Here is a 20,672-nt window from a genome sequence, read left to right as displayed (position 1 = left end):
TTTGCATGTGACGTTCCCAGCATGCCCGCAGCCGGAAGGCCAAAAAAGGGCATGGGGTTGAGGTGCAACGTCCGGGCTCAAGGAGCCGCCTCTTTGGAGTCTGTCACCCAAACGACGCTAAAGTCGTTTATATTTCAGGAAATCGATAGAAAAGGAAGCGCCACCTCTAAAGCTCAGCTGACGGGAAGTGGGGTGTGCAGCTGAGATTTCGAGAGGAAGGAGACCCCAAAGACAAGGGTGGACCCTGGCACCCTGCGCGCCGCCGGCTCATCACATAGGTAACACGAAAAAGCTGGGGAGTTGGTGGCGTCCAGGAGTGAGGAACCGGAGAAAGGATGGGTACTCTGGGGAAAGTGAAGCAAGAAGAAAAAAAGTGAAGCAATGGCTGGCGCCGAGGTCGGCTGTCAAACAAACAAACTTAGAAAAAGTAGTGGGGAGGAGGGAAGAGGCGGCGTCTACATGGGAAATCTAGATCAGAGAAAGATGGACTCTGCGAATGGGAGGCAGTCCACTTTAGAAAGTGGGGCCGTGTCCTGGACTCCAACGCCTGGAGGAGGGAAGCTGTCTGTTTGGGAGGGATTGCGGATGGTCTACGGTGGAAATGGGTGAGGGGATCGTCGGGGTGAGGGGAACTGTGGAAAGGGGTCTACACTGGGGTAAGTGCGGGAGTAGAGGTCTCTGCAATAACTAGAGGGAGGGCTCCACCTTGGAAGTGGGAGTACCTGCATTGAGTGACGTGGGGGGAGGGAGGGGCTTTCAATGGAAGAGGGAAGGGCTACACTGGCGAAATTGAAGGAAGTAGAGGCACCTACACAGAAGAAGCTGGGGAAAGGAGTAGGGGGTGTAAGATGGGCTTGGGGGAGAGTTCTCGCTGAATTAGAGATCCTCCCTGGAGGATGGGGAAAAGTCTCCTGTTTGTACCCCAGGAAAATATAGGTGAGAGACCTGCGCCGCAGCTCGTGAGAGGGAGGTCTGGGTGCAGAACTCTTGGACCAGGTGGGCCTGGGAGGCCGCCTCTACCCAGGAACTGTGCTCTGCGCGCAGGCCAGACCATGGGAACCCAAAAGCCTCGAATCCTGCCCTGGCTGATATCTCAGCTGGACCAGGGGCAGCTGGAGGGCGTGGCCTGGCTGGACCAGAGCCGCACGCGCTTCCGCATCCCTTGGAAGCACGGCTTGCGTCAGGATGCCCAGCAGGAGGACTTCGGTATCTTCCAGGTGCGGGCGCGCCAGGCGGGATGGACTCCAAGGGGGCGGGGCCGAGAAGGCGGGAGCCGCCTGCGCTTATCCAGACAGGCCGAGGTGGGAGGAGTTAGAACGCGAAGGGGTGAAGTTAGTAGGATCTGCAGACTGGTGTCAGAGCAGTCAGGATGAGAGCTGCCAGCTTCCGGTAATAGAATGGGGAAAGTGAAGAAAATAAATCCTGGGGAGTTCGGGGCCTCCTGGGGTGGGGCTGTTGGTTGTAGAATTTCTGGGGGCCGGTCTTCGAATATTAGAGGCGAGACTTGGCCCTGAAGCTGCGGTTTCTTACCACCAAATTAGGATATACGGGTGGTGGTAAGCCGTGTTAGAGTGCGAGGGGGCGAAGTTATTACAGAGGGTGTCCTGGGGCAGGTTGGTGGCAGAGTTAGACACCCATTAGGACCTGGAAGTTTGGCTTAGAAAGCAAAGGTCTTTGATGGGTGGAGGTAGGGGGACTTGGGGCGCAGAGAATCTGAGAGTTTTGGGATGGAACTTTGCCAAGTTAGAACGTGCCAGGGGGTAGGACGGTGTTAGGACAAGAGGAGACAGGGTTAGGACCCCTGGGGAAAGGTCTGCATCCTCCTCCTCACTCACTATCTTGGTATCACTGGTCCCCTAGGCCTGGGCTGAGGCCAGCGGTGCCTACACTCCTGGGAAGGATAAGCCCGACCTGCCCACCTGGAAGAGGAATTTCCGGTCCGCCCTGAACAGGAAAGAAGTGTTGCGTTTAGCAGAGGACCACAGCAAGGACCCCCAAGACCCACACAAGATCTATGAGTTTGTGACCTCAGGTGTGCTGGAAGTGAGGCTTCGCTTAGAGGCATGGGATTTCGAGTGTCCCCAGTGCCCCCACTCCACTCCCCACCTTTCTCCACAGGAGCTGGGGACTTACCTGAGCCAGACCCCTCTCTAGACACCAATGGCAGATGTACCTCTGATACCCAGGTAAGAACGTGCCCCGATCATCCTGCTGTCAGGCTCTGCCCCATCTTCTCTCTGCGTCCTCACTGGCCTATTCAGGGCTCATCTTCTTTCCCTGGACCATCACCCCAGGCTCCATTCTCTCCCCTGCAGTCTGTCCCCAACCTGACCCAGTGCTAACCCTGTCCTCCCCCACTGCCCACAGCCCCCCCATGGCTTCCCAGCATCCTCAGGAGAAAATTCAGAGCTTTCACTGGGCATTCAAGGCCCTAAGCCACCTTTCTAGGATTTCATAGCTTTCTTCCCTGTGCAGGGTTCTCTCAGCCTCTTGGGAACTCAGAACCTCCCTGTCCTTGATCGTGCTGATGTCTGTGCCAGGCGAAGTCCCCTCTGAAATTCTGCCCGGTCCTCTCTGCCTGCGTCTTGCTTGCACAGAGCCGAATTCCTTGGATGGAATTAGCTGCTCCCCTCGGGCCACTGTAGTGCCTGCACACATCCAAGCTGTTTATATTTACTATCTGTGCCAGTAGCTGTCTCTCCCCCAGGCTAGAAGCCCCTTGAGGGCAAAGCTCAGGTCTGTTTCCTCTCTGGGTCCCCACATCACTGGGCACAAAGCTCGGTCCATGGGAAGTCTCCATACCTGGATCCTTTTTTTTTCTGTGTTCCTCTCCAGGAAGACCTGGAGAAATTACTGAGTGACATGGACTTGGCCCCAGATGGAGGGCTCTCGAGTCTGCCCGTGGCCCCTGAGAACCCCCCTCAGCTCTTGCTGAGCCCCAACTTAGATGTCCCTGCTCCTTGCCCAAATCCCGGACTCCCTGAAAACCCACTGAAGCAACTGTTGGTGAGCGAGGAAGGTGAGTGCCTGCTGTGGGGTGGGAGGGGCTGGGGCCGGGCCGCGAGCCCCCTGACGCTCTCTCCCTCTCTCTCCCCCTTCACGTGACTGCTGCTGCTGCTCAGACTGGGAGTTTGAGGTGACCGTCTTCTACCGGGGCTGCCAAGTCTTCCAGCAGGCTGTCTTCTGCCCAGGGGGCCTGCGGCTGGTGGGATCAGAAACAGGGGACAGCATGCTGCCCGGGCAGCCAATAAGACTGCCAGACCCCGCGGCGTCCCTGACAGACAGGGGCGTGAGAGACTACGTGCAGCGTGTGCTGAGCTGCCTGGGTGGGGGACTGGCTCTGTGGAGGGCTGGGCAGTGGCTCTACGCCCAGAGGCTGGGGCATTGCCATGTGTACTGGGCCGTGGGCGAGGAACTCCTCCCTAACAGTGGTCACAGGCCTGATGGTGAGGTCCCCAAGGACAGGGAAGGAGGCGTGTTCGACCTGGGGCCCTTCATAGCAGGTAAGTGAGGCGGGGCCTTAGCTCTGCTGTGGAAAGAGCAGGCAACGGTGGTTAATAACTCTGGGGTCAAGAGGTTTGGGATCGAATTCATACCCTGCAGCTCTGCTCGTGGCTGAACCTGGGAAGAAGGACTGGACTGCTCTGAACCTGTGAAGTCTGAGGACTGTCTGCTCCCTCTCCTTACCTGCCCGGAGCGGGCAGGTGTCACAGGGCCCAGCGTGTGCTCAGGGAATTAGCTGCCACAGTTGTTAGAATTATTACCAATTATGGCGGAAAGACAGATGCAGGAGAAAGAAGTCCTTTAGGGCTTTGCTATCCAAACAGACCTTTCTGCAATGATGCAATGCTCTGTTTTTGCACTGCGTAACATGGTATCCCACTAGCTACATGCAGCTACTGAGTACTTAGATGAGGTGAGTGCAAATGAGGAAGTGAGTTTTAAGGTTTTTTTATTTTAATTAGATACAATTAAAACTTAAATAGCCATGGTAGCTAATGGCTACATATTGGACAGTGTGGCCTTGAGGGGTTAAAGAGCAGTAACCATCAACCACCTATACTCCAGAATCACTGATTCCTTGGGGGAGTGGACTCCATTCCTGGGTCTCTTTCCCCATCCAAGTGCTGAAGCTCTGGGAGGCATGTGGGGAGGCAGACGTTCCAGCCCCACCCTGATGGAAGGGAGGGAGGGGGAACATTTAGGTTTGTGCCAGAACTGGAGGGACTTTTCCCCAAATCAAAGGCCTCCTGGTCATGGTGGCTGAGATATGTTGGGCTTTAGATCAGGGAAGAATGTGAGGATGTTACCCAGGTTTTGGGGGAGCAGGGAGGGGTAGGTAGAGGGTCTTCTTCCCATCCCTGACTAGGTTCCTGGGCCCCCAGATCTGATTGCCTTCATCGAAGGAAGCAGACGCTCACCACGCTACACTCTCTGGTTCTGCGTGGGACAGTCATGGCCCCAGGACCAGCCATGGATCAAGAGGCTCGTGATGGTGAAGGTACTAGCAGTCCCAGGCTCCTGGAGCTAAGGGGTGGATCCTAAAAGGGAGGAGGTTGCTCCCAAGACCTATAACTCCCACCACCCCCTTGGAGAAACTACAACTTCCAAGAGTCTCTGCAACCACCAGTTCCTCCTCAGGAGCTTCTGGGTGTCCCTCCCGCAGCCTCACCCCCAAAGCCTATTTTGAGCTCTCCCAACCACGTGGAAGTGGGTGGACTACAAGTCCTAGCAGCCTGTCTGAGGTACTCTAGCTCCCGGGAGTCCTTCTGATCACAAGCTGCTCAGCCCTAACTTCTAGGAACCCCTCAGCCCTAGGAACCTTTTCTGGCCTCCCTTGGTTGTGAATATGGGGAAAACTACAACTCCCCAGCAGCACTGGGCCTAATGGTTCATTCTGGTTTACAGTCGGGGCTGCTGGGAATTGTAGTCTACTCAACCCCACCCCAGCAGTGGATGGTGTTGGGTGTTTCTCATGACTGTTTCTCCCCCACCTCCCACAGGTTGTCCCCATGTGCCTCAGGGCCCTACTAGATATGGCACGAGAAGGGGGTGCATCCTCCCTGGAGAACACTGTGGACCTGCACATTTCCAACAGCCACTCACTCTCCCTCACCTCAGACCAGTACAAGGTCTACCTCCAGGACCTGGTCGAGGACATGGATTTCTAGGTCACTGGGGAGGCCCGAGCCCTCGCATTTCACCTCGACCAATAAACTGGTTCCAGTCATGGTCATCTTGCGTGTCTGGTGTTCACTGTCCCTGGGCCAGCCCTGACACAAGCTGGGGGTTATTCCTTCTTAAGGCCTGTTTATCCATCTGTGCAAGCCACTCACATCCTAGGTGCTCACTGCATAAAGGCCACGCACTGTGCAGGGGGCAGCTGACACTCCCTACCTCTTCCCTGGGGCCCGGTGAGTAGGTGACAGTCACCCCTGTTTTATAGACCAAGACACTGAAGCTTGGAGAGGAGCAAAGGTCACAAAGGAGGAAATATAAGACAGGTCAGAATCCAGGTCTGGAACTTCCTTGGTGGCCCAATGGTTAAGAATCAGCCTGCGAATGCAGGGGACACCAGTTCAATCCCTGGTCTGGGAAGGTCCCACTTGCCACGGAGCAACTAAGCCCATGCACCACAACTACTGAGCCTGCGCTCTGGAGCCTGAGAGCCACAACTACTGAAGCCCACACGTCCTAGAGCCCACAGGCCACAACTACTGAGCTCACACACTGCAACTACTGACCCCGTGTGCTGCAACTACTGAAGCCCATGGAGAAGCCACCGGAATGAGAAGTCCACACACTGCAACTAGAGAAAGCCTGCGTGCAGCCAAAAAAAAAAACAGAATCCAGGTCTGACTCTAAAGTTGCCACTCTTTGAGGGTGGCCTCGAGGCTCAATCTGGAACCCCCATCTTACCTACAAACAGTTCAGGCCAACGTCCAGTAAGCAGAGAGCTTTTTGCCTGACTGTCCTGCCTGTCAGGGGCCTTGGGTCCCCTCCCAACTCCTGCTAGGTGACCTCAAGCAAGTCCTTCTCCCTTCTGGGCCCTGGGTTCCCCTCTGTGTGGGCCTGCAAGGGCCAGTTGTAAAGGATTTCTGAGCCCATCCCCAACGGGAACCCACCCACCCCTGCAGCCTGGGCACGCCCACCTCTCCTCACAACACCTGAGTTCTGGGTAACAGGGACTAATGGAGGCCAGCACAGCCCTGACTCATTGTGTGGCCCTTGCTGCTCTGTACCTCAGTTTCCCTATCTCAGGAAAGTCAATTAGGTCACCCCAGCCTCACAGGACTGGTAAAAAGAGAATTCAACTGAATGGAGGACAAAGATCCTGTTTCTGAGGCAATTCCAAGGAGACAGATAGCACCTAGAGGCCCTGAGCTGGACAGACACGGACCAGGTGGGGCAGAGACCGCTCCCTACCCTCACCACCACTCACTATCAATAGCAACGGCTCCCTAGGTGCCAGGTCCAGTTCTAGTGCTTCACCCGCCTGGGTCTTACTTAATCCTCACAACATCCACTTCGTAAACAAAGAAACAGGCCCAGTGAGAGGAATGCACTTTCCCCAAACTGTCTACGCTCCCCGCTAACCACCCTCACAACTGGGCCACGTCTCCTCCCCAACCCTTTCCCAAACTGGACTCTGAAAAGAAAGAGCTAAAAATCACGGGGCTCAGGGGTAACATTTCATGAAATCTTTAATGAAATTGGGGGAGGGACACGAACAGAGGGGAGGGGCAATGGGCACAGGCTCCAGGGCGAGGGAGATGGGCATGGGGCTGGGCAGGGGGGCTCTCCTCGTTCCCGCAGCAACCCTCCCCCAGTCATCCCACTGATGGGGGAGGGACGTAGGGAGGCAGAGCCATAAATACGTCCAGAATTCCAGAGAGGCGGCGAAGGAAGAAAGGGGCGGCTGGGTATCTCAGAGAGGGGGCAGGGGCAGGCCCGGGCCGCCCTTGTCAGGAGGTCCCGGCTCCTTGGGCGGCCTCGGGGGCCCCGGGGGGTCCCCTGGCTTGCGGCCGTGCTTGCGGAAGTAGCGGTAGCGTTGGACGTAGGCGCGCACCAGGTTGCTCACCTTCACCGGGTTGATCTCCCCACTTTTGCTGTGGCAGATCTGAGGGACAAGGGGCAGCTGCAGTCACCGCCAGCCCCAGGGTCCCCTGCACCTGGACCGCTGAGCACAGCTGGGACTGGGATAGGAGCCCCTCCCCCGAGGTCCAGGCCAACGTCCCTACTTGTCCTCCTGATGCCAGCAGAAGAGGCCCAGGTGGCCTTGAGGAAATCCTGTCACCCTCTCACCTCACAGACTGACCCACCATCCCTGTCTCCCAATCTCTGTATGTCTGTCTGCTCACGTCCATCACTCCGTCTCATTCTCTCCCCACCTCTGTGCATTTGTCTCCCTCTAGGTCCCACCTTGTGGACGGCCTTCCTCAGGATGTCCTTGTATTCCTCCTTGGTGATGTCCTTCTTCTGATAATACGGCTTGATGGCCAGCTTCACCTCCTCCACTGCCCGCTCCTGTGTGTGCAGCTTCTTGAGATACTGGCGGGGGTGGTGACAGCGTGGGAAGAAGGGACATCAAAGGCCAGGTGAGTTCCTGCAGAACCCCTGCCTCCACTCAACCTGCCCACCAGCTCGGTCTTCTTGACCACCCAGCTACTTCCCGCAGGTGGAAGTCCTGCTTAGGGTCTGCCCTGTGCTCCCCTTGCTGCAGTCACCTCAGACCCCAGGCCAGGCCTGGGCCTCTCAATGTCACTAGCATCTTCTCCAGACTGGACCCTGGGCTGTCCCAGGTGTCCATGACCAGGACCCATGTGTCCCCTGCCCTTACAGTCTGGGAAGGAGACAGACCTGAGCCAGGTGGCTGTTCCCTACCGTCCCAGAGAAGATGGGGCAGGTAAACTGAGGCCTGGGAAGGGCAGGACACTCCAGACTCTAGGGCCAACATCTCCCGTGAGACAAGAACGTCAGCTGCCGGGTGATGTGCAGGGGGAGCCACGGCCATCCCGGGGGAACTCCTCAGGGCTCCCTCGCCCCACAGGAGTGGGTTTCTAGAGATGCAGCCAAGAGAAAGGGATCGTGGTCCACACCCGCCTCGTATGTGGCGAAAGGGGACAACGGCAGAGAACAGACAGGGCAGCCTCAATGGCAGAGCAGGGACCTGCTGCTCCTCACAGGCAGGGCCCACACGTCCCTGTCCTGCAGCCCACGGCGCGGGCCGTGGACAAGTGTCCATCAAAGCTGTGGCCCCCACCTCCATTTCTGTGGGGCTCACAGTAGGGGGGTTTGCTCTGCTTCCCTTCCAGCGCCATACATGGGGTGCAGAAGGGTGGGCAGCGCCATCAGCACTGGTGACAGGACCACAGCGACCAGCAACCAGCGACCAACATCCAGACCCAACCAAAAGGTACACAGCGCCAAGGCCCAGGCGGTGGAGCCAGTCGTAGTGGGGTGAGGTGGCGGGGGGTACCTGTTTGCCCGGCACCCATCCTCCCTCCCTCCTGTCCAGGAACAAACGCTTGATTTTTCGTTTGTAAACCACCCCCACCCTCCTTAAACACAAACACTGGGGTTAGAGGGAGAAAGAGAGAGCGGGAAGCAAGGAGTAAACTGTAGTGGGTATCTGTATAAATATGCGTGTGTTTCTATCCCTCTCTCTCTCTCCCCCCTTCCTCCTACCCCACCCTGTCTCTATATGAAGTTCTTTAAAAACCTGACTAGCACCCCTTGCCCAATCATCCACTCAAGTGAAAGTTTCGTTCCTTACAATTGAATGACTTCAGTTTTATCTAAGTCCTCATCAGCTGGCATCAGTCTCTACCTTTCTCCTCCGGCCCCTGCATCTCAGTATCTGCCCGAGTTCTCCGCAAAACCGCCACTATCAACCCAGCTCTCCCAAGCCCAGTTCACCTTGTCTGTGTCCCCACGTCCCTCGGAGCTGCTGCTGCCCTCTCTCTTGTCAGATGCTGCAGCCAGCCCGGTGGGGGTGGGAGGGGTAGAGCCACAGCCCCCCAGGGGGAGGCTGCCAGGGAGCAGGTAGCTGGAAGGGCCAGGGGGCAGACCCAGAGAGGTGGGCACAGGAGCTGGCGTCACCCCTAGATTTGAGGGGGGCTTCCTGTGGCTGAGGATCTGTGGAAAAAGGTTGGAGGATGAGCAGAGGGAGGGGGATGGGAAGACGGAACAGGTACCCCTGTTCCCACCCTGATTTCCCAACAGCCCCAGAGGCAACAGGCTCCTCTTCCAGCTGATACCTTGCCCCAAAGCCTGCTGGGAGCTGAAGTTCCTCTCCTAACCCGAAGCAGGGGACAACTGAAGGGGCTGCGGGGACTCTTCCCCAGGGAAGCCCACCTGGTTGGTGGCCTGGATCAGCTCCTGGGCCTTTGCTCGGCTTGCCAGATTGGCTTCTTCCATCTTGAAGAGAAGTGCAGTCACTGCAGGAGGTGGAGAGCGGATGACACAGATTGGGAGTTGATGTGAGAGGAGAGGGTGAGCCTTACCCAGCCACATGCTGCCACCTCCCACCCTGGGCCCGCAACAGGCCATAAGGTCTTAGGCTCAGAACCTGGAAAAGGCGGCCTTAGCCACTAAGAGAACCAGCCTACACCCTGTATGTTCTTAGGAGTCAAGTGTGGGTTGGGTGGGGTGGGAGTGGTGAGGCAGGGGGGTGGCCAGGGTCACACAGTAACAGTTGGTCCCGCAGCCTCTCTCTCCACCTCTGCAGTCTAGCAGAGGCTCCTGCCATCCACTAAGGGACACTGCTTCCTGCTCCCCCATCCCTTCCAGTCCCTTCCACCAAGCTTATTCCAGTCTACCTCTAGGCAGACCCCAGGACACATCCCACTCCTCCAATCTGTGCTAGACTGGCCCCCTGCTGCTCCCATCTGCCCTGCTCTCTTCCAGTGCACCTAGACATCATGGAACCTTCTGAGCAGACCCTGACTGGCCCTCACCCAACCGAGGCCCTCCCAGTCCTGGTCATTATATACCCACCCCTTCCAAGGTATCTCCACTGCCTCCGAGTTTGTCCCCATATGACCTTCTCCTCCCTGATCCTGTCTGAGTCCCAGTCTGCCCCAGCCCCCCAGGGGGACACTCACAGGCCAGGACGCCACTGGTAGTGCAGTCCACACCAGCGGGCAGGTTCCAGGGCATGGGTGGGGGCAGTGTGGGCAGCTGGGAGACACGGGGAGCAGGCCCATCCTCCGCCCCCGAGTCACCAGCTGTGGACCCCGCACTAGGGGCGGTGCTTGGAGCGGCGGCAGCTGTGCTGGTGGCCGTGGTGGTGGCCGGTTGCTGCTCCTCCTCCTCCTCCTCCTCCTCTTCTTCCTCCTCCTCCTCCTCCGCCCCACCTCGGACCCCAGCCTCCTCAGCAGCCTCTTCTGGCAAGAAGGAGACCTCGGGTGTCTTGCAGCTGCTATCCACAGTCTGCGAATCGGGCGTGAGCGCGGGGGGTGGAGGGGCCGCCTTGGGGGGTGGGGTGCTAGGGGCCTTGGCTGCCCGCTCTTCCCCAGACCAGGAGGGCTCCTCGGCCCCCTTGGTGCCCGCCGCCTGGCTGCAGCTATCCGCCTTGGACTTCTTCAGCGTCACAGGGCCGCTGCTGCCCCCGCTGCTGCCCCCGCTGCGGATCTTTTTCCTGGTCTTGGATGGCTTGGTCTTTCCCTTGGTCCCCTTGGCTTTCTTGGCCCCAGCCTTGGCCTTGACCTTGGTCTTTTTGGGCTTGGTGCTGCCCTGAGCTGCTTTGGCCACCTCAGCAGGGGCCCGCTCATCTGGCTTGAGGAAGGGGGAGCGGCTCTCTCGGTCTCGGCTGAACTTGACTCCGATAGAACCCAGGCCGGCAGAAGTGGCCTCCTTGGCCGGTGTGGTGCTGCTGACACCCTCTCGGATCAGCACTGCCACCTTGGACTGCAGCTTCACCTTCCGGGAGGATGAGGATGACGACGAGGACGAGGAGCCTGAGCCGCTGCTGACCGGTGGCTTTGGCGGGGGCCCTGAGGAGGGGGCCAACTCCTTGGGGGGCCGGGCCTTCTTGGATGACCTGTCCCTGTCCCTATCTCTGTCCCTGTCCCGGTCCCGATCCCCCCCATCCAGCGCCTTCCTCCGCGATCCCTTCTCCCGGGAGGAAGACGAGGAGGAGGCAGCCCCGGAGCGGCGCCGGTCCTTCTCACTGCTCTTGCCGCCCCGCTCCTCGGCGCTCAGTCCCTCTGAGTCGTACAGGACCTCGCGCTTGGGCGACAAGGCCGGAGCCGGTGAGGGACCTCGGGGGTCAGGCTTGTCCGGCCGGCCCACGGTGATGGTCCGCTTGATGGCGAAGAGATCGTGGTCCGTGAGGTCCTGGATGGAGGGCGGCACGGCCCCCCGGCGGCGGCTGTCTCGCTCTCCGCCCAAGGAGGTGGAGCCGGAGGGCGGCTGGGCCGGGGCAGGGCCCTTCTCACTGTCCCCAGACCGCTTCTCGCCCCGGGACCGCGACCGCTTCTTCTTCTTCTTGCTGCCGCCGCCATCCCGGTGCTTGCCGCGGTGCCGCTCACGCCTGGAGGACGACGACGAGGAGGTGGCCGGGGGCGGGGAGTTTGAGCGCCGCCGCCGCCGCCTCTTCTCCCGGGACCTGGACCTGCGGCTGCCCCCGCGGCGCCGGTCGGTGCTCCGCGAGCGGCGGCGGGCGGAGCGGGACCGCGAGCGGCGGCGGGCGGACGACGAGGCGTGGGAGCCCGGCTTGCGGTCCCGGGAGCGGTGCTTCTTGGAGTCCCAGGGGGAGGCCGGGGCCGGCGCGGCGGGCTGCGCAGCGGAGGAGGACGAGGCGGCCTCCTTGGCGTCGCCGCCGCTCCGCTTGCGCTCCCGCCTCGACTTCTTGCGGGTGGGCGGGCCGGCGGGGGCGGCGGCGGCGGCGGGGGCGGCGGCCGGGGAGGGCGAGCGCTGCCGGTAGCGCTCGCGCCGCTGCGTCAGGATCTTGCGGCGCAGGTCCAGGCCGCCCCAGCGCGCGTCTGCGGCGGGCGGGGCGGGGGCCGGCTCCCCCAGGTCCACCTGCAGGGCGCCCTCGCCGTCGGACTCCGCGTGCAGCGACAGGAAGTCGTCCCCCTCGGGCGCCCGGGGGGCGGGCGGCGGGGGCGGGGGCTGGGCCGCGGCGGGGGCCGGGGCCGCGGGAGGGGGTCGTGCGGCCCGGCCGCCGGCCCGGAAGAGGGAGGGCGCCATCCTGGGCTCCTCCTCGGGCTGGACGATCTCGCCCTCTTCAATCTCTGAGTCGCCCGGCGGCAGCAGCGGCGGTGGGAGGGCGGCTCCACCGGCTGTCACCACCTCCACGGAGACCTTGCCTTCCCGACAGGCCTCCGCCTCCGTCCCCACCACAAAGACTCGCCTGCGGGTGGCTCCGTCGGCCCGGGTGGAGTCGGCCTGGGGCGGTGTGGCAGGGGCTGGAGTCGGCTGCAGGGGCTGGGGGTCCGGGCCGGGGCTCTCGTCACCTGGGAAGTCCTGGCTCAGGCTGTTATCATCGTAGATGCCCGCCAGGGTCTCCGAGATGCGGCTGATGCTCTGGGACAGGCCTTCCTCCTCCTCTTCTTCCTCCTCTTCCTCCTCCTCCTCCTCCTCAGGTGAGGGGGTCCCCGCCGATGAGCTGGGGTTGGAGCCAGTGGGCTCAAAGGGGTCGTACTTCTGTTCCGGAGCAGGTGGTGGGGAATAGGCCTCGTCGGTGGGGTGGAAGGGGTCATAGATATCGAACCGGGGTGCAGGAGGGGCCGGAGGGGCTGGTGGTGGTGGAGGGGGAGGCGGGGAAGGAGAGGATGATGAGGGGGAAGGGGAAGGTGAGGAGGATGCAGAGGAGGGGGCAGGGGGTGGGGCAGGGCCCCCGTCTCCGGTGCCCAGGGTGAGGAGGTGGCGGGCACAGGTGGGTCGGGAAGAGTGAGACTGCGGAGAAACTGCAAGGGAAGAGCCGAGACAGAAAGGCGGTCAGGTGCCTATCCCGGTGCGGCGGAGGGGCCGCAGGCAGGATAGCACCCCATCGACTGGTCCCCCTCACTCAGCGCTCGCCTCACCAGCAGGCACTGCTCCCAGTGCTTCACGTGTGTCAACACATAGGACACTCCTAATAACTCCACGCTGTAGGTACTGCAACCCAGGGTCCCAGGAGGAAACTGGGCCACAGAGCGCAGCAGCCTCTTCCCCTGGTGCAGTCAGCAGCAGGGAGTCAAGGTGCAAACTTGGTGAACGTGGCTCCCCGAGTCTGTGCTCTCACATCCTGAGACACAGGGTGGCCTGCAGCCCCAAAATGCCCTGACCAATGACTGCAGCAATGTTCCCACAGGAGGCACAGGCAGAGATGGGAGAGCCGGGGTTCCAACCTCTGAGACCACCTGCCAGGCCAAGCCCTTGCCTGCTGGGCTGGCTGCCTCATGTGGGGATCTATGCCTCTGTACAGAAGGCCTTCCATGAGGCTGAGAAGGTGAGACTCCTTCTCTAGACTCAGGAAGTGGCAGAGCTGGTGATGCCTGACAGCCTGAGTCCTCACGGCATCCTTGTCACTCTGTGATCATCCCCATTCCAGGGGCGACATCTACTTAGGACTCAGACATCACTAACGAGGCCAGCCACAGTGCTTTCCTCCATTATTTCGTCCGCCCTCCCGAGACCTTGCTTTCAAAGCACTTCACAGTTTCAGCTAGTCACACATCTGGAGAGAAATGAGCGAGACTGCCCCGGGGTGGGTAGCTCAGCCAGGGTTCAGACACACACATCGGAGTCCAGAGGCCACTCTCTCAACCACATGTAACTGCCAGGTTCCTGCCGGAGCAAAGACACTGGCACGGTCATGTGGACAGTGCCGGGAAAGCCCGGGGCTGATAGGGCAGCGCCAGAGCCACCTCCCGACCCGGATCCCGGGCTCCAGCCCTCACCCTCGACATGCCGGAGGGCGAGTAACTCAACTGCTGTCTGCCTCAGCTTCCTCATCTATAAAATGGGAGTTTGCTCAGTCGTTCAACACATTTTTTCTGATTGCCAATCTAACAGGTGCGGTTTGGGGTATTGAGAATAGAACTGCAGACAAGAGACAAAAACCCCTGCCTTCAAGGACTTGCTGAGCACCAGCTCTGACTACCCTGACTATCCTGACTGTTTTTACCACTGCCTAAGGCAAATGTCTGCAAACATGAGACACAGCTCTTTACAAATAGTGTTTTTTCAGGATACGACTCAGGTGAGTTTCTTTTCTTTTTCTTGTGTTCCTAATATTTTCTGAACGAAAACCAGAGAACACTTGAAACAAGAAAACAAAACAGAACTCCAGAGTCCTACTGAAAACAGCTATTAGGTTCCAGACACACCTATGGATATCACTTAAGGCCCAGGGGCCAACTCCCACACACCGTCTGTTTTTGTAAATAAGGTTTGATTGGAACACTGTCCCGTCCACTTGTTTACTTATCCCCTATGGCTTCTGATTTTAAAACAAATGAAGAGGGAATTCCCTGGCGGCCTAGTCGTTAGGATTATGGGCTTTCAATGCAGAGGGCCTGGGTTCAATCCCTGGCTGGGGAACTGATATCCCACAAGCTGCGTGGTGCAAGCAAAGAAATAAATAAAAATTTTTAAAGTAATAAAAGAAATGAAAATACTTTTGTGGGCCCCTAAGAGTGCAGTGGGCCCTGGGCACCATGTCCCCTGAGCCTAATGGATAAGTAAGTCATGCAGCTTACTTGGATGAGAAAAAAAATGGATAAGCAAAAAAAAAGGGCAAGAAAAACGTGAACTGGTTCAGAGGGTGTGTGAGCCTCTGGCAGAACAGTTGCTCGTAGCTGACCTACTGCTACGTCTTCCTCTCCTCTCCGCCCCTCCCCAGGTATCTGTGCACATGCAGAAGGGAAGTCTAAACCCAAGGTTCTCATCAGGGTCCCGGGAGAACAGCAAAAGCTTCGCCGGGGAGTGAGTTAGAAATGCAAATTCCTGGGCCCGACCCCAGACCTGCTGAATCAGAAACCCTGTGATGGGCCCCGCGACCTGTGGATCAACCAGTCCTCCATGGTGATTCTGATGCCCTTTCGAGTTTGAGACCCTCTGCTCTACGCCACTCAAGGGCTTACCACCACGTGCGGAGCTGGGGAGCAGACCCCCTCACAAAGACGCACATAGCGGAAGTCAAAAACTCCGGCTTTACACACAGAAGGCCCCGAGCTCAGGGCCCAGGGCCCCCACTGAGCAACTGGCTGTGCCACCTCGAGCAAGCAACTTCCCTCTTTCAGACCTTTCTCCTCTTGGGAGTCAGAGATGCTGGGAGTCCCTCGTCCTGGGGAGATGAATTCCTAACGCAGTTACACTGCTGTGCAGAGCCCTGGACGTGCACTAACTGCTCCCACGTGGCAGCTCTCAGGTCAGTTTCAGCTTTATTCACATCTGCACGTGCACACAGCCTTTACTGAAGTCTAACAGGAAAAAGCTGTTAAAGTACAGATTTTGTCTAAACGGCATAATCATCGCTACTATTACTACCAACGACAGCGAACGCTCGTGCAACGCCAAGGCTGACCACCTGCCAACTTGGCCCTGGCCCCACATACCCGTTTTGCCCGTCCTCCAGGCCCTGAGGCGGGGCAGCAGGCTGGGTACGGGAAGAGGGACCGGATCCCTGTCCCCAATTCGGACCTCGGCCACCAGCTCCAGCATGTCCTCGCTTCTGCAAGATGGGGTGAGTGAGCATCAAAGGTGCGTCCAAGTCCCACGCTGGGGGCCTCTCCCACTCCAGCTGCCCAGATACTCACTCGCCAGGCCGCAGGTCCAGGTGGCTGGGAACCCAGGTATCTGGGGGATCCAGGACGCTCACCAGCCCCACGAGGAGGCCGTCAGCAGCCACGTCCAACACCTGGAATAGGCCACGAGGGGCTCCACCCTGTCCCTGCTCATGTGAGGACCCACACAGGCCCTAACCTCTCAGTAACCCAGACATCTGAGACCCTATGGAAACATGTGGATTCAACAGAGTCCCTCAACCTGACTGCCTCCAGGACCCAAGGAACCAGGCCCTCAGACCCTCCAATACTGCCCCTGATCAGCACCCCAGAGCAAGCAGACTGAGTCCCCAACCCCATCTCCCCATCTCAGGGATCCAGGCCCCAAAGACCTTCCTCCCCCAGCCCCAGAAGTCCAGGTCCCTAGCCCCCTCTTCTTACTCACAGTAGCCGTGTCAGTCCCCCCTGATTCCTGGGAACGGGGCTCTGACCGTGGGCTCCGGCAGCGCCTCCATCGAAGGCCATGACACAGAGAGCCATCTGGAGAGAGATTTGCATGGGAGGTTGGAGACAGGGGACTAGATGTAGAGACCTTATGGGACAGAGGGAAAAGAGCCTGCCTAGCTCCTGACAAGGGAACCAAGCTCCGGCCAACTCTCCCGGCCTGCATCCAACTGCCTCCCAACCTGGGTCCCAGAAGGACCTCCCCAACATTCTCTCGAAGCACCAAACCTCTCACCCATTTGTCCTCCCAGCCACCCTCAGGATGAAGTCCAGACAAGTCAGCTTGGCTTTGGAGCCTTGCTGTGATCCAGTCCCCAAGGGGCACTCCTGCCTCCCTTCCCGCCAACACCCTCTGCCCGCCAGCCCCAAAGACCCACAACTCAGTCCAGCAACGTGGCCCCTGGGCTGCATGCCTGCTGCTGCCGCCCCTGCCTACTGAACGTCCCTCTTCACCAGGCAACGCTCATACAGCCTCCGAGACACAGGTCACCTGTCACGTCCTCGCTGAAGCCTTCCCGGACCCCATCTCCCTTCACACCAGCTTAGCTGGCCTCCTGCCCTCCTGCGGTGCCCTGGGCTACTTCTGTGCTGGGACTGGGTCTCCCCTCCGCCAGACTGTGAGCCCCTCCAAGGCAGCCATGGAGTCTAACCCATCCGCTCCCTGTGCCAGCACGAGGGTGGCGCCCTGGGGGCCTCAGGGAAGTGTATGTGAATGAGATTAGGAGGAGGAATGCAGAGATGGGGGGCGGGTTAGGCGGAACCGGAAGCCAAAGCCGGCATACCTTTATCATTTGGCAGATCCCCCTGCAGGGAACTTCCCGCCGCCTGCTGAATGGCCCGCTGAAGGAAAGGTGAGGGTGAACAGGGTGGAAAGAAAGAGCAGTCAGGGGACACGTGCAAAAGATCACGAGCTCTGCTGCTGGGAGACAGCCACTCCAGACACCCCTACAACCAGACTCAAACCCTACGGACGGGCCAAGAGTTCTGGCCCCCGACCCCTCCTCCCCCGAGGGTCCAGGAGTCAGGGCCCTGGAATCTGGACTCCTGGCCCCTCCTTCCCTTGGCCCCGGGCGTCTGGCAGCCTCACCAAGATAAAAGCAGAAAGAGAAAGCGTAGGGTCTCTGTCTGGTGGACCATCACCCCGATCCTCGCCTGACTCCTCTGTCTTCCCTCGAGACTCATCTTCTTCCTCCATGGTCACCTGGGGGTGGAGGTGGGGAGAGTGTGGAGTAGAGGCTGGTGGGCAGGACATGGTAGCGTCAGGTGGTGCACGGAGAAGATGGACGTGAGGACCTCAGGGGCCTCCAACACTGCATCCCCCTTAAGCATCCCCTTCAGCATCTCTCCCCTCCTCCACCTCATCCCAGGCCTGGGCAAGTACCAGGCCCAGTGCAGACACTAGAGGGACTGGAGCAACTCTCTCCCCTCGTCTGAATTTCAGTTGCCACCTCTGTCAAAGGAGGCCTTCCCAGCCTATTTCCACACACCACACCCCAGTTCCCGCAGCTTCCCCCACAACGAAACTTTAACACCTCATGGAAGCTTGCCTTCATGGGAGCCAAGACTTTTTCTGTTGAGTTGTGATTTCAAACACTGCATCCCGAAGTCTCCTAAACCCATCTTTCCCCAACTGAGATACGTGCCTGTGTGCTGAGTGTGCCTCAAACACCACATCGCTTCCTAAAGCATCGATTTTCCTCGATGGTAAGGGACCCAACAGAATATATTTACACATGGAAGACGGAACTAGAATGACCTACAAAATCCAGTATACCACTTTGAAAATGAAAACACGAACTTTGGAAATGCTGTCCACCAGATACCACAGGGAGCACCCTCTGATCACCCATCTGACCCCTGCAGATCACCTATCTGCGCGGCTGAAGGCTTTGCAATGGCACATAAATTCTTAGGTTATATGGAAGTTGAAAGATCACTCTTCAGACTGATGGGGGTCTTGATTAGGGCTTCAGAAAATATGAATATTTCAGCTGTAGGCTCCCCTGCAACCGTCAAATCTCCTACTCTGAAAATAGTGCTGGTCCCACGGTTCCTAGAAAGCTTCAACACCCCTAACCCCTGATTCCCCACTTATCTCTAAGTGGGCCCAATAGGAGTATCTAACTCAGAGAAAGCCTGGGAGAATTGAAAGGAGACTGACTCCTGACACAGAGTTAACAGCCCAAGCCCTCTATACAGAGTAACAATAATTATTCTTAGCTTTTAACGCCCAGGTTTCCCCTACTTAGGTCTCCAGCACACTCTCAGTTGCAGAGCTGCAAAAAAAAAAGAAAGAGAGACCCTGGTCCCGGGTCTCCCTCCTACCAGATTTTCAAAAAGCTCTTCCATGCTGCCTCCCAGCTCTCTAAGAGCCTGCAGCTCCTTCCCTAACTCCCATAGACACCTCTCATAAGACACCCTGATAAGCCCCTCTGGATGTTCCCAGGCCTGGAGCTGCTCTCCAGCACCTCTGGGGATAGGAGGTGGGGGGTAGCACATGCTGCGTTGAACCGGAAAAGTGTCTGTCCCGTAAGAGAAGCTTAATCAAGATTTGCTGACTACAGCCCCACAGAGCCCCAAACCCTCTGGGGTATGAAGATCCTCCCTTGTGCATTTAGACATGCCCCAGGCTTTGCAGACACACCCTCGGCTCCTTGGGTCTTTTAGACCCGAGAAGGCTCTGCAGACAATGCTAGGTCCCTGTAGATCAGTTTCCCAAACTATTGTCTTGGTAACAGTTTAGTTTCACAAATAGCTTGTTATGAAAGCAAATCAAACACAGTAGAAGATTCTTCACAATACATCACAAATGGAAATATTAATTAATGGGACTTGAGTATTAAATTCATATGACTGTGTACGCTGGGTCTCAAATGAAAAAATGTATTTCTCACTGTAGATCAAGGTCAAGAGTTTGAAAAGCATGGCACTAGATGACGCTAGACAATCCTATAGACTTTCCCAGGCCAAAGGGGGCTAACTATAACTCTCTCTGTAGCCTCAGGGTCACAGAGAATTTTTCAACATTTTGCATTTGAATTACTCTCTAAAGGGCAAGTACTATACAGCTGGGCAAAATTTCCAACACTCTTCATTGTCTTATTCTCTACGCAATTATCTGGCCCCCAAAGGCATCCGAATTTGCTCCAGGCATAGAGACTGCACTCTTGCAGTCACACTCAAAGCCACCTAGATGGTTCCAGGTCCTTCTAACTGCCCCCAGCCTCCTGTCACCCAGATTAGACACTCCCCAGAAAGTTGGAGAGCCATCCAGGCCTCTAAGCACATCTCCATATTTGCCTCCCTTCCTTAGTGGGTACATCCCGCTTCTCTGGGTGGCTATAAAAGATTTCCTAACCCTGAAACAGTTCTTCCAGGCCCAGCTGTATGGCCCCAGACCAATGTAGGTGAGCGCATCCTCAGGTCAGCCTATGCAGACACTTCGCAGCCCTAACAGACGTAGCCCAGACGCTACAGTTGGCTCTGCAGATACTCTCCAGCTCTTGCAGATCTCCTTCACCCCTGGGACATATCTCAAGATCTCAAGATGGCCCCAGAACCCTCTAAACAGACCCTAGCCTCTGGTCAGCTCATAAAGACGATCAACAGTGCCTACAGAAATGACCCAAGCCAGCTACATGATGAAAGGCAGGCTTCAGTCTCAGTCCAGGCCCTGTGGACGCCCCCAGTCCTCTCGGGGACGCCCCGTGGATGCCCCCCGGCACCACAGTCGCGTCCCGGGGCCTTCGGAAGGCCCCTCGCTCGGCGCCAGGCTCCGCCGCCGCTACGGGGCCCGAGGCCGCCCCGCTAAGCCCTCCAGGCCCTGCGGCGTGCCGGGAGGACCCTGGGACAACTAGCGACCCGACTCCGCCCCGCCCACCCCGATAGGCCCGAGCCCCGCGGCCCGGACCGCCGCCGCCATCTTACCCCGCCGCTCGGGCTGCGGCTCCGGCCCCGGCGCGGGGCGGGGCGGGCTGGGGCGGGGCTCGCGAGCAGAGGGAGGAGAGGGGTGGAGCTAAAACGCCGCCGAGCTTGCCGGGACTTCAAGTACCGAGCACGGTACCGTGAAGGCTGGTGGGAAGGCTCTGGACTCAGTTTCCCAGCAGCCAACGGGGCGCATGGGCAGGGTGCGCGCGACGCACGCCGGGAGGCGTAGTCCGCGCGTCGCCTCTGCCGCGCGGGGACAGCAAGGGGGTGAGGGGTGAAGTGGGCGGGGTTGCGGTAGCCCGCGATGAGGCCCCATAGTGCCCTGCACGCGCGCGGAAAGAGCGGCGGAAAAGGAAGTGACGGAAAGAGCGGTCAGCGTGAGAGATGCAAGGGAGTTGTAGTTCCGCGAAGTGGGCCGTAGGAAAAAAAAAGCCGGACTGGCTGGGAGTTGCCCCGCCCACATTCTGGGGATCCCAGAATCCAGATACCAAGTCCTCTCTAAATTTAGAATCAAGGAGCCCGGCC

At 58.5% G+C, this 20,672-nt stretch overlaps 2 protein-coding genes across 6 annotated transcripts; one reads left to right on the top strand and one right to left on the bottom strand.

The window, feature by feature from the left end:
* The first annotated feature begins 58 nt into the window (after positions 1–58).
* On the top strand, positions 59–5,236 carry IRF3 (interferon regulatory factor 3). 3 transcript variants are annotated; one of them, XM_057710963.1, is made up of 8 exons: positions 59–278; positions 1,045–1,217; positions 1,861–2,032; positions 2,119–2,186; positions 2,836–3,019; positions 3,123–3,503; positions 4,386–4,501; positions 5,004–5,236. In XM_057710963.1, the coding sequence occupies exons 2-8, from the start codon at positions 1,053–1,055 to the stop codon at positions 5,169–5,171; spliced, it is 1,254 nt and encodes a 417-aa protein (XP_057566946.1). In that variant the 5' UTR covers positions 59–278; positions 1,045–1,052; the 3' UTR covers positions 5,172–5,236. The 3 variants fall into 3 exon arrangements, with proteins under 3 accessions (XP_057566946.1, XP_057566947.1, XP_057566944.1); XM_057710964.1 differs by having other exon boundaries at positions 927–1,217; XM_057710961.1 differs by having other exon boundaries at positions 59–1,217.
* A 1,450-nt stretch (positions 5,237–6,686) lies between these two features.
* On the bottom strand, positions 6,687–20,178 carry SCAF1 (SR-related CTD associated factor 1). Of its 3 annotated transcripts, XM_057711621.1 has the most exons (11): positions 20,148–20,178; positions 17,308–17,421; positions 17,003–17,060; positions 16,162–16,256; positions 15,750–15,850; positions 15,549–15,664; positions 10,107–12,914; positions 9,358–9,440; positions 8,920–9,138; positions 7,423–7,551; positions 6,687–7,120 (listed from the first exon to the last, which is right to left on the bottom strand). In XM_057711621.1, the coding sequence occupies exons 2-11, from the start codon at positions 17,413–17,415 to the stop codon at positions 6,929–6,931; spliced, it is 3,909 nt and encodes a 1,302-aa protein (XP_057567604.1). In that variant the 5' UTR covers positions 17,416–17,421; positions 20,148–20,178; the 3' UTR covers positions 6,687–6,928. The 3 variants fall into 3 exon arrangements, with proteins under 3 accessions (XP_057567604.1, XP_057567603.1, XP_057567601.1); XM_057711620.1 differs by lacking the exon at positions 20,148–20,178 and having other exon boundaries at positions 17,308–19,822; XM_057711618.1 differs by lacking the exon at positions 20,148–20,178 and having other exon boundaries at positions 15,549–15,661; positions 17,308–17,439.
* Positions 20,179–20,672: the final 494 nt, after the last annotated feature.

Source organism: Hippopotamus amphibius, chromosome 16 (assembly GCF_030028045.1).
Source record: "Hippopotamus amphibius kiboko isolate mHipAmp2 chromosome 16, mHipAmp2.hap2, whole genome shotgun sequence".
NCBI classification, from domain to species: domain Eukaryota; kingdom Metazoa; phylum Chordata; class Mammalia; order Artiodactyla; family Hippopotamidae; genus Hippopotamus; species Hippopotamus amphibius.
The sequence above is the reverse complement of the archived record's forward strand: the minus strand, read 5'-3'. Positions and strand labels throughout refer to the sequence as shown.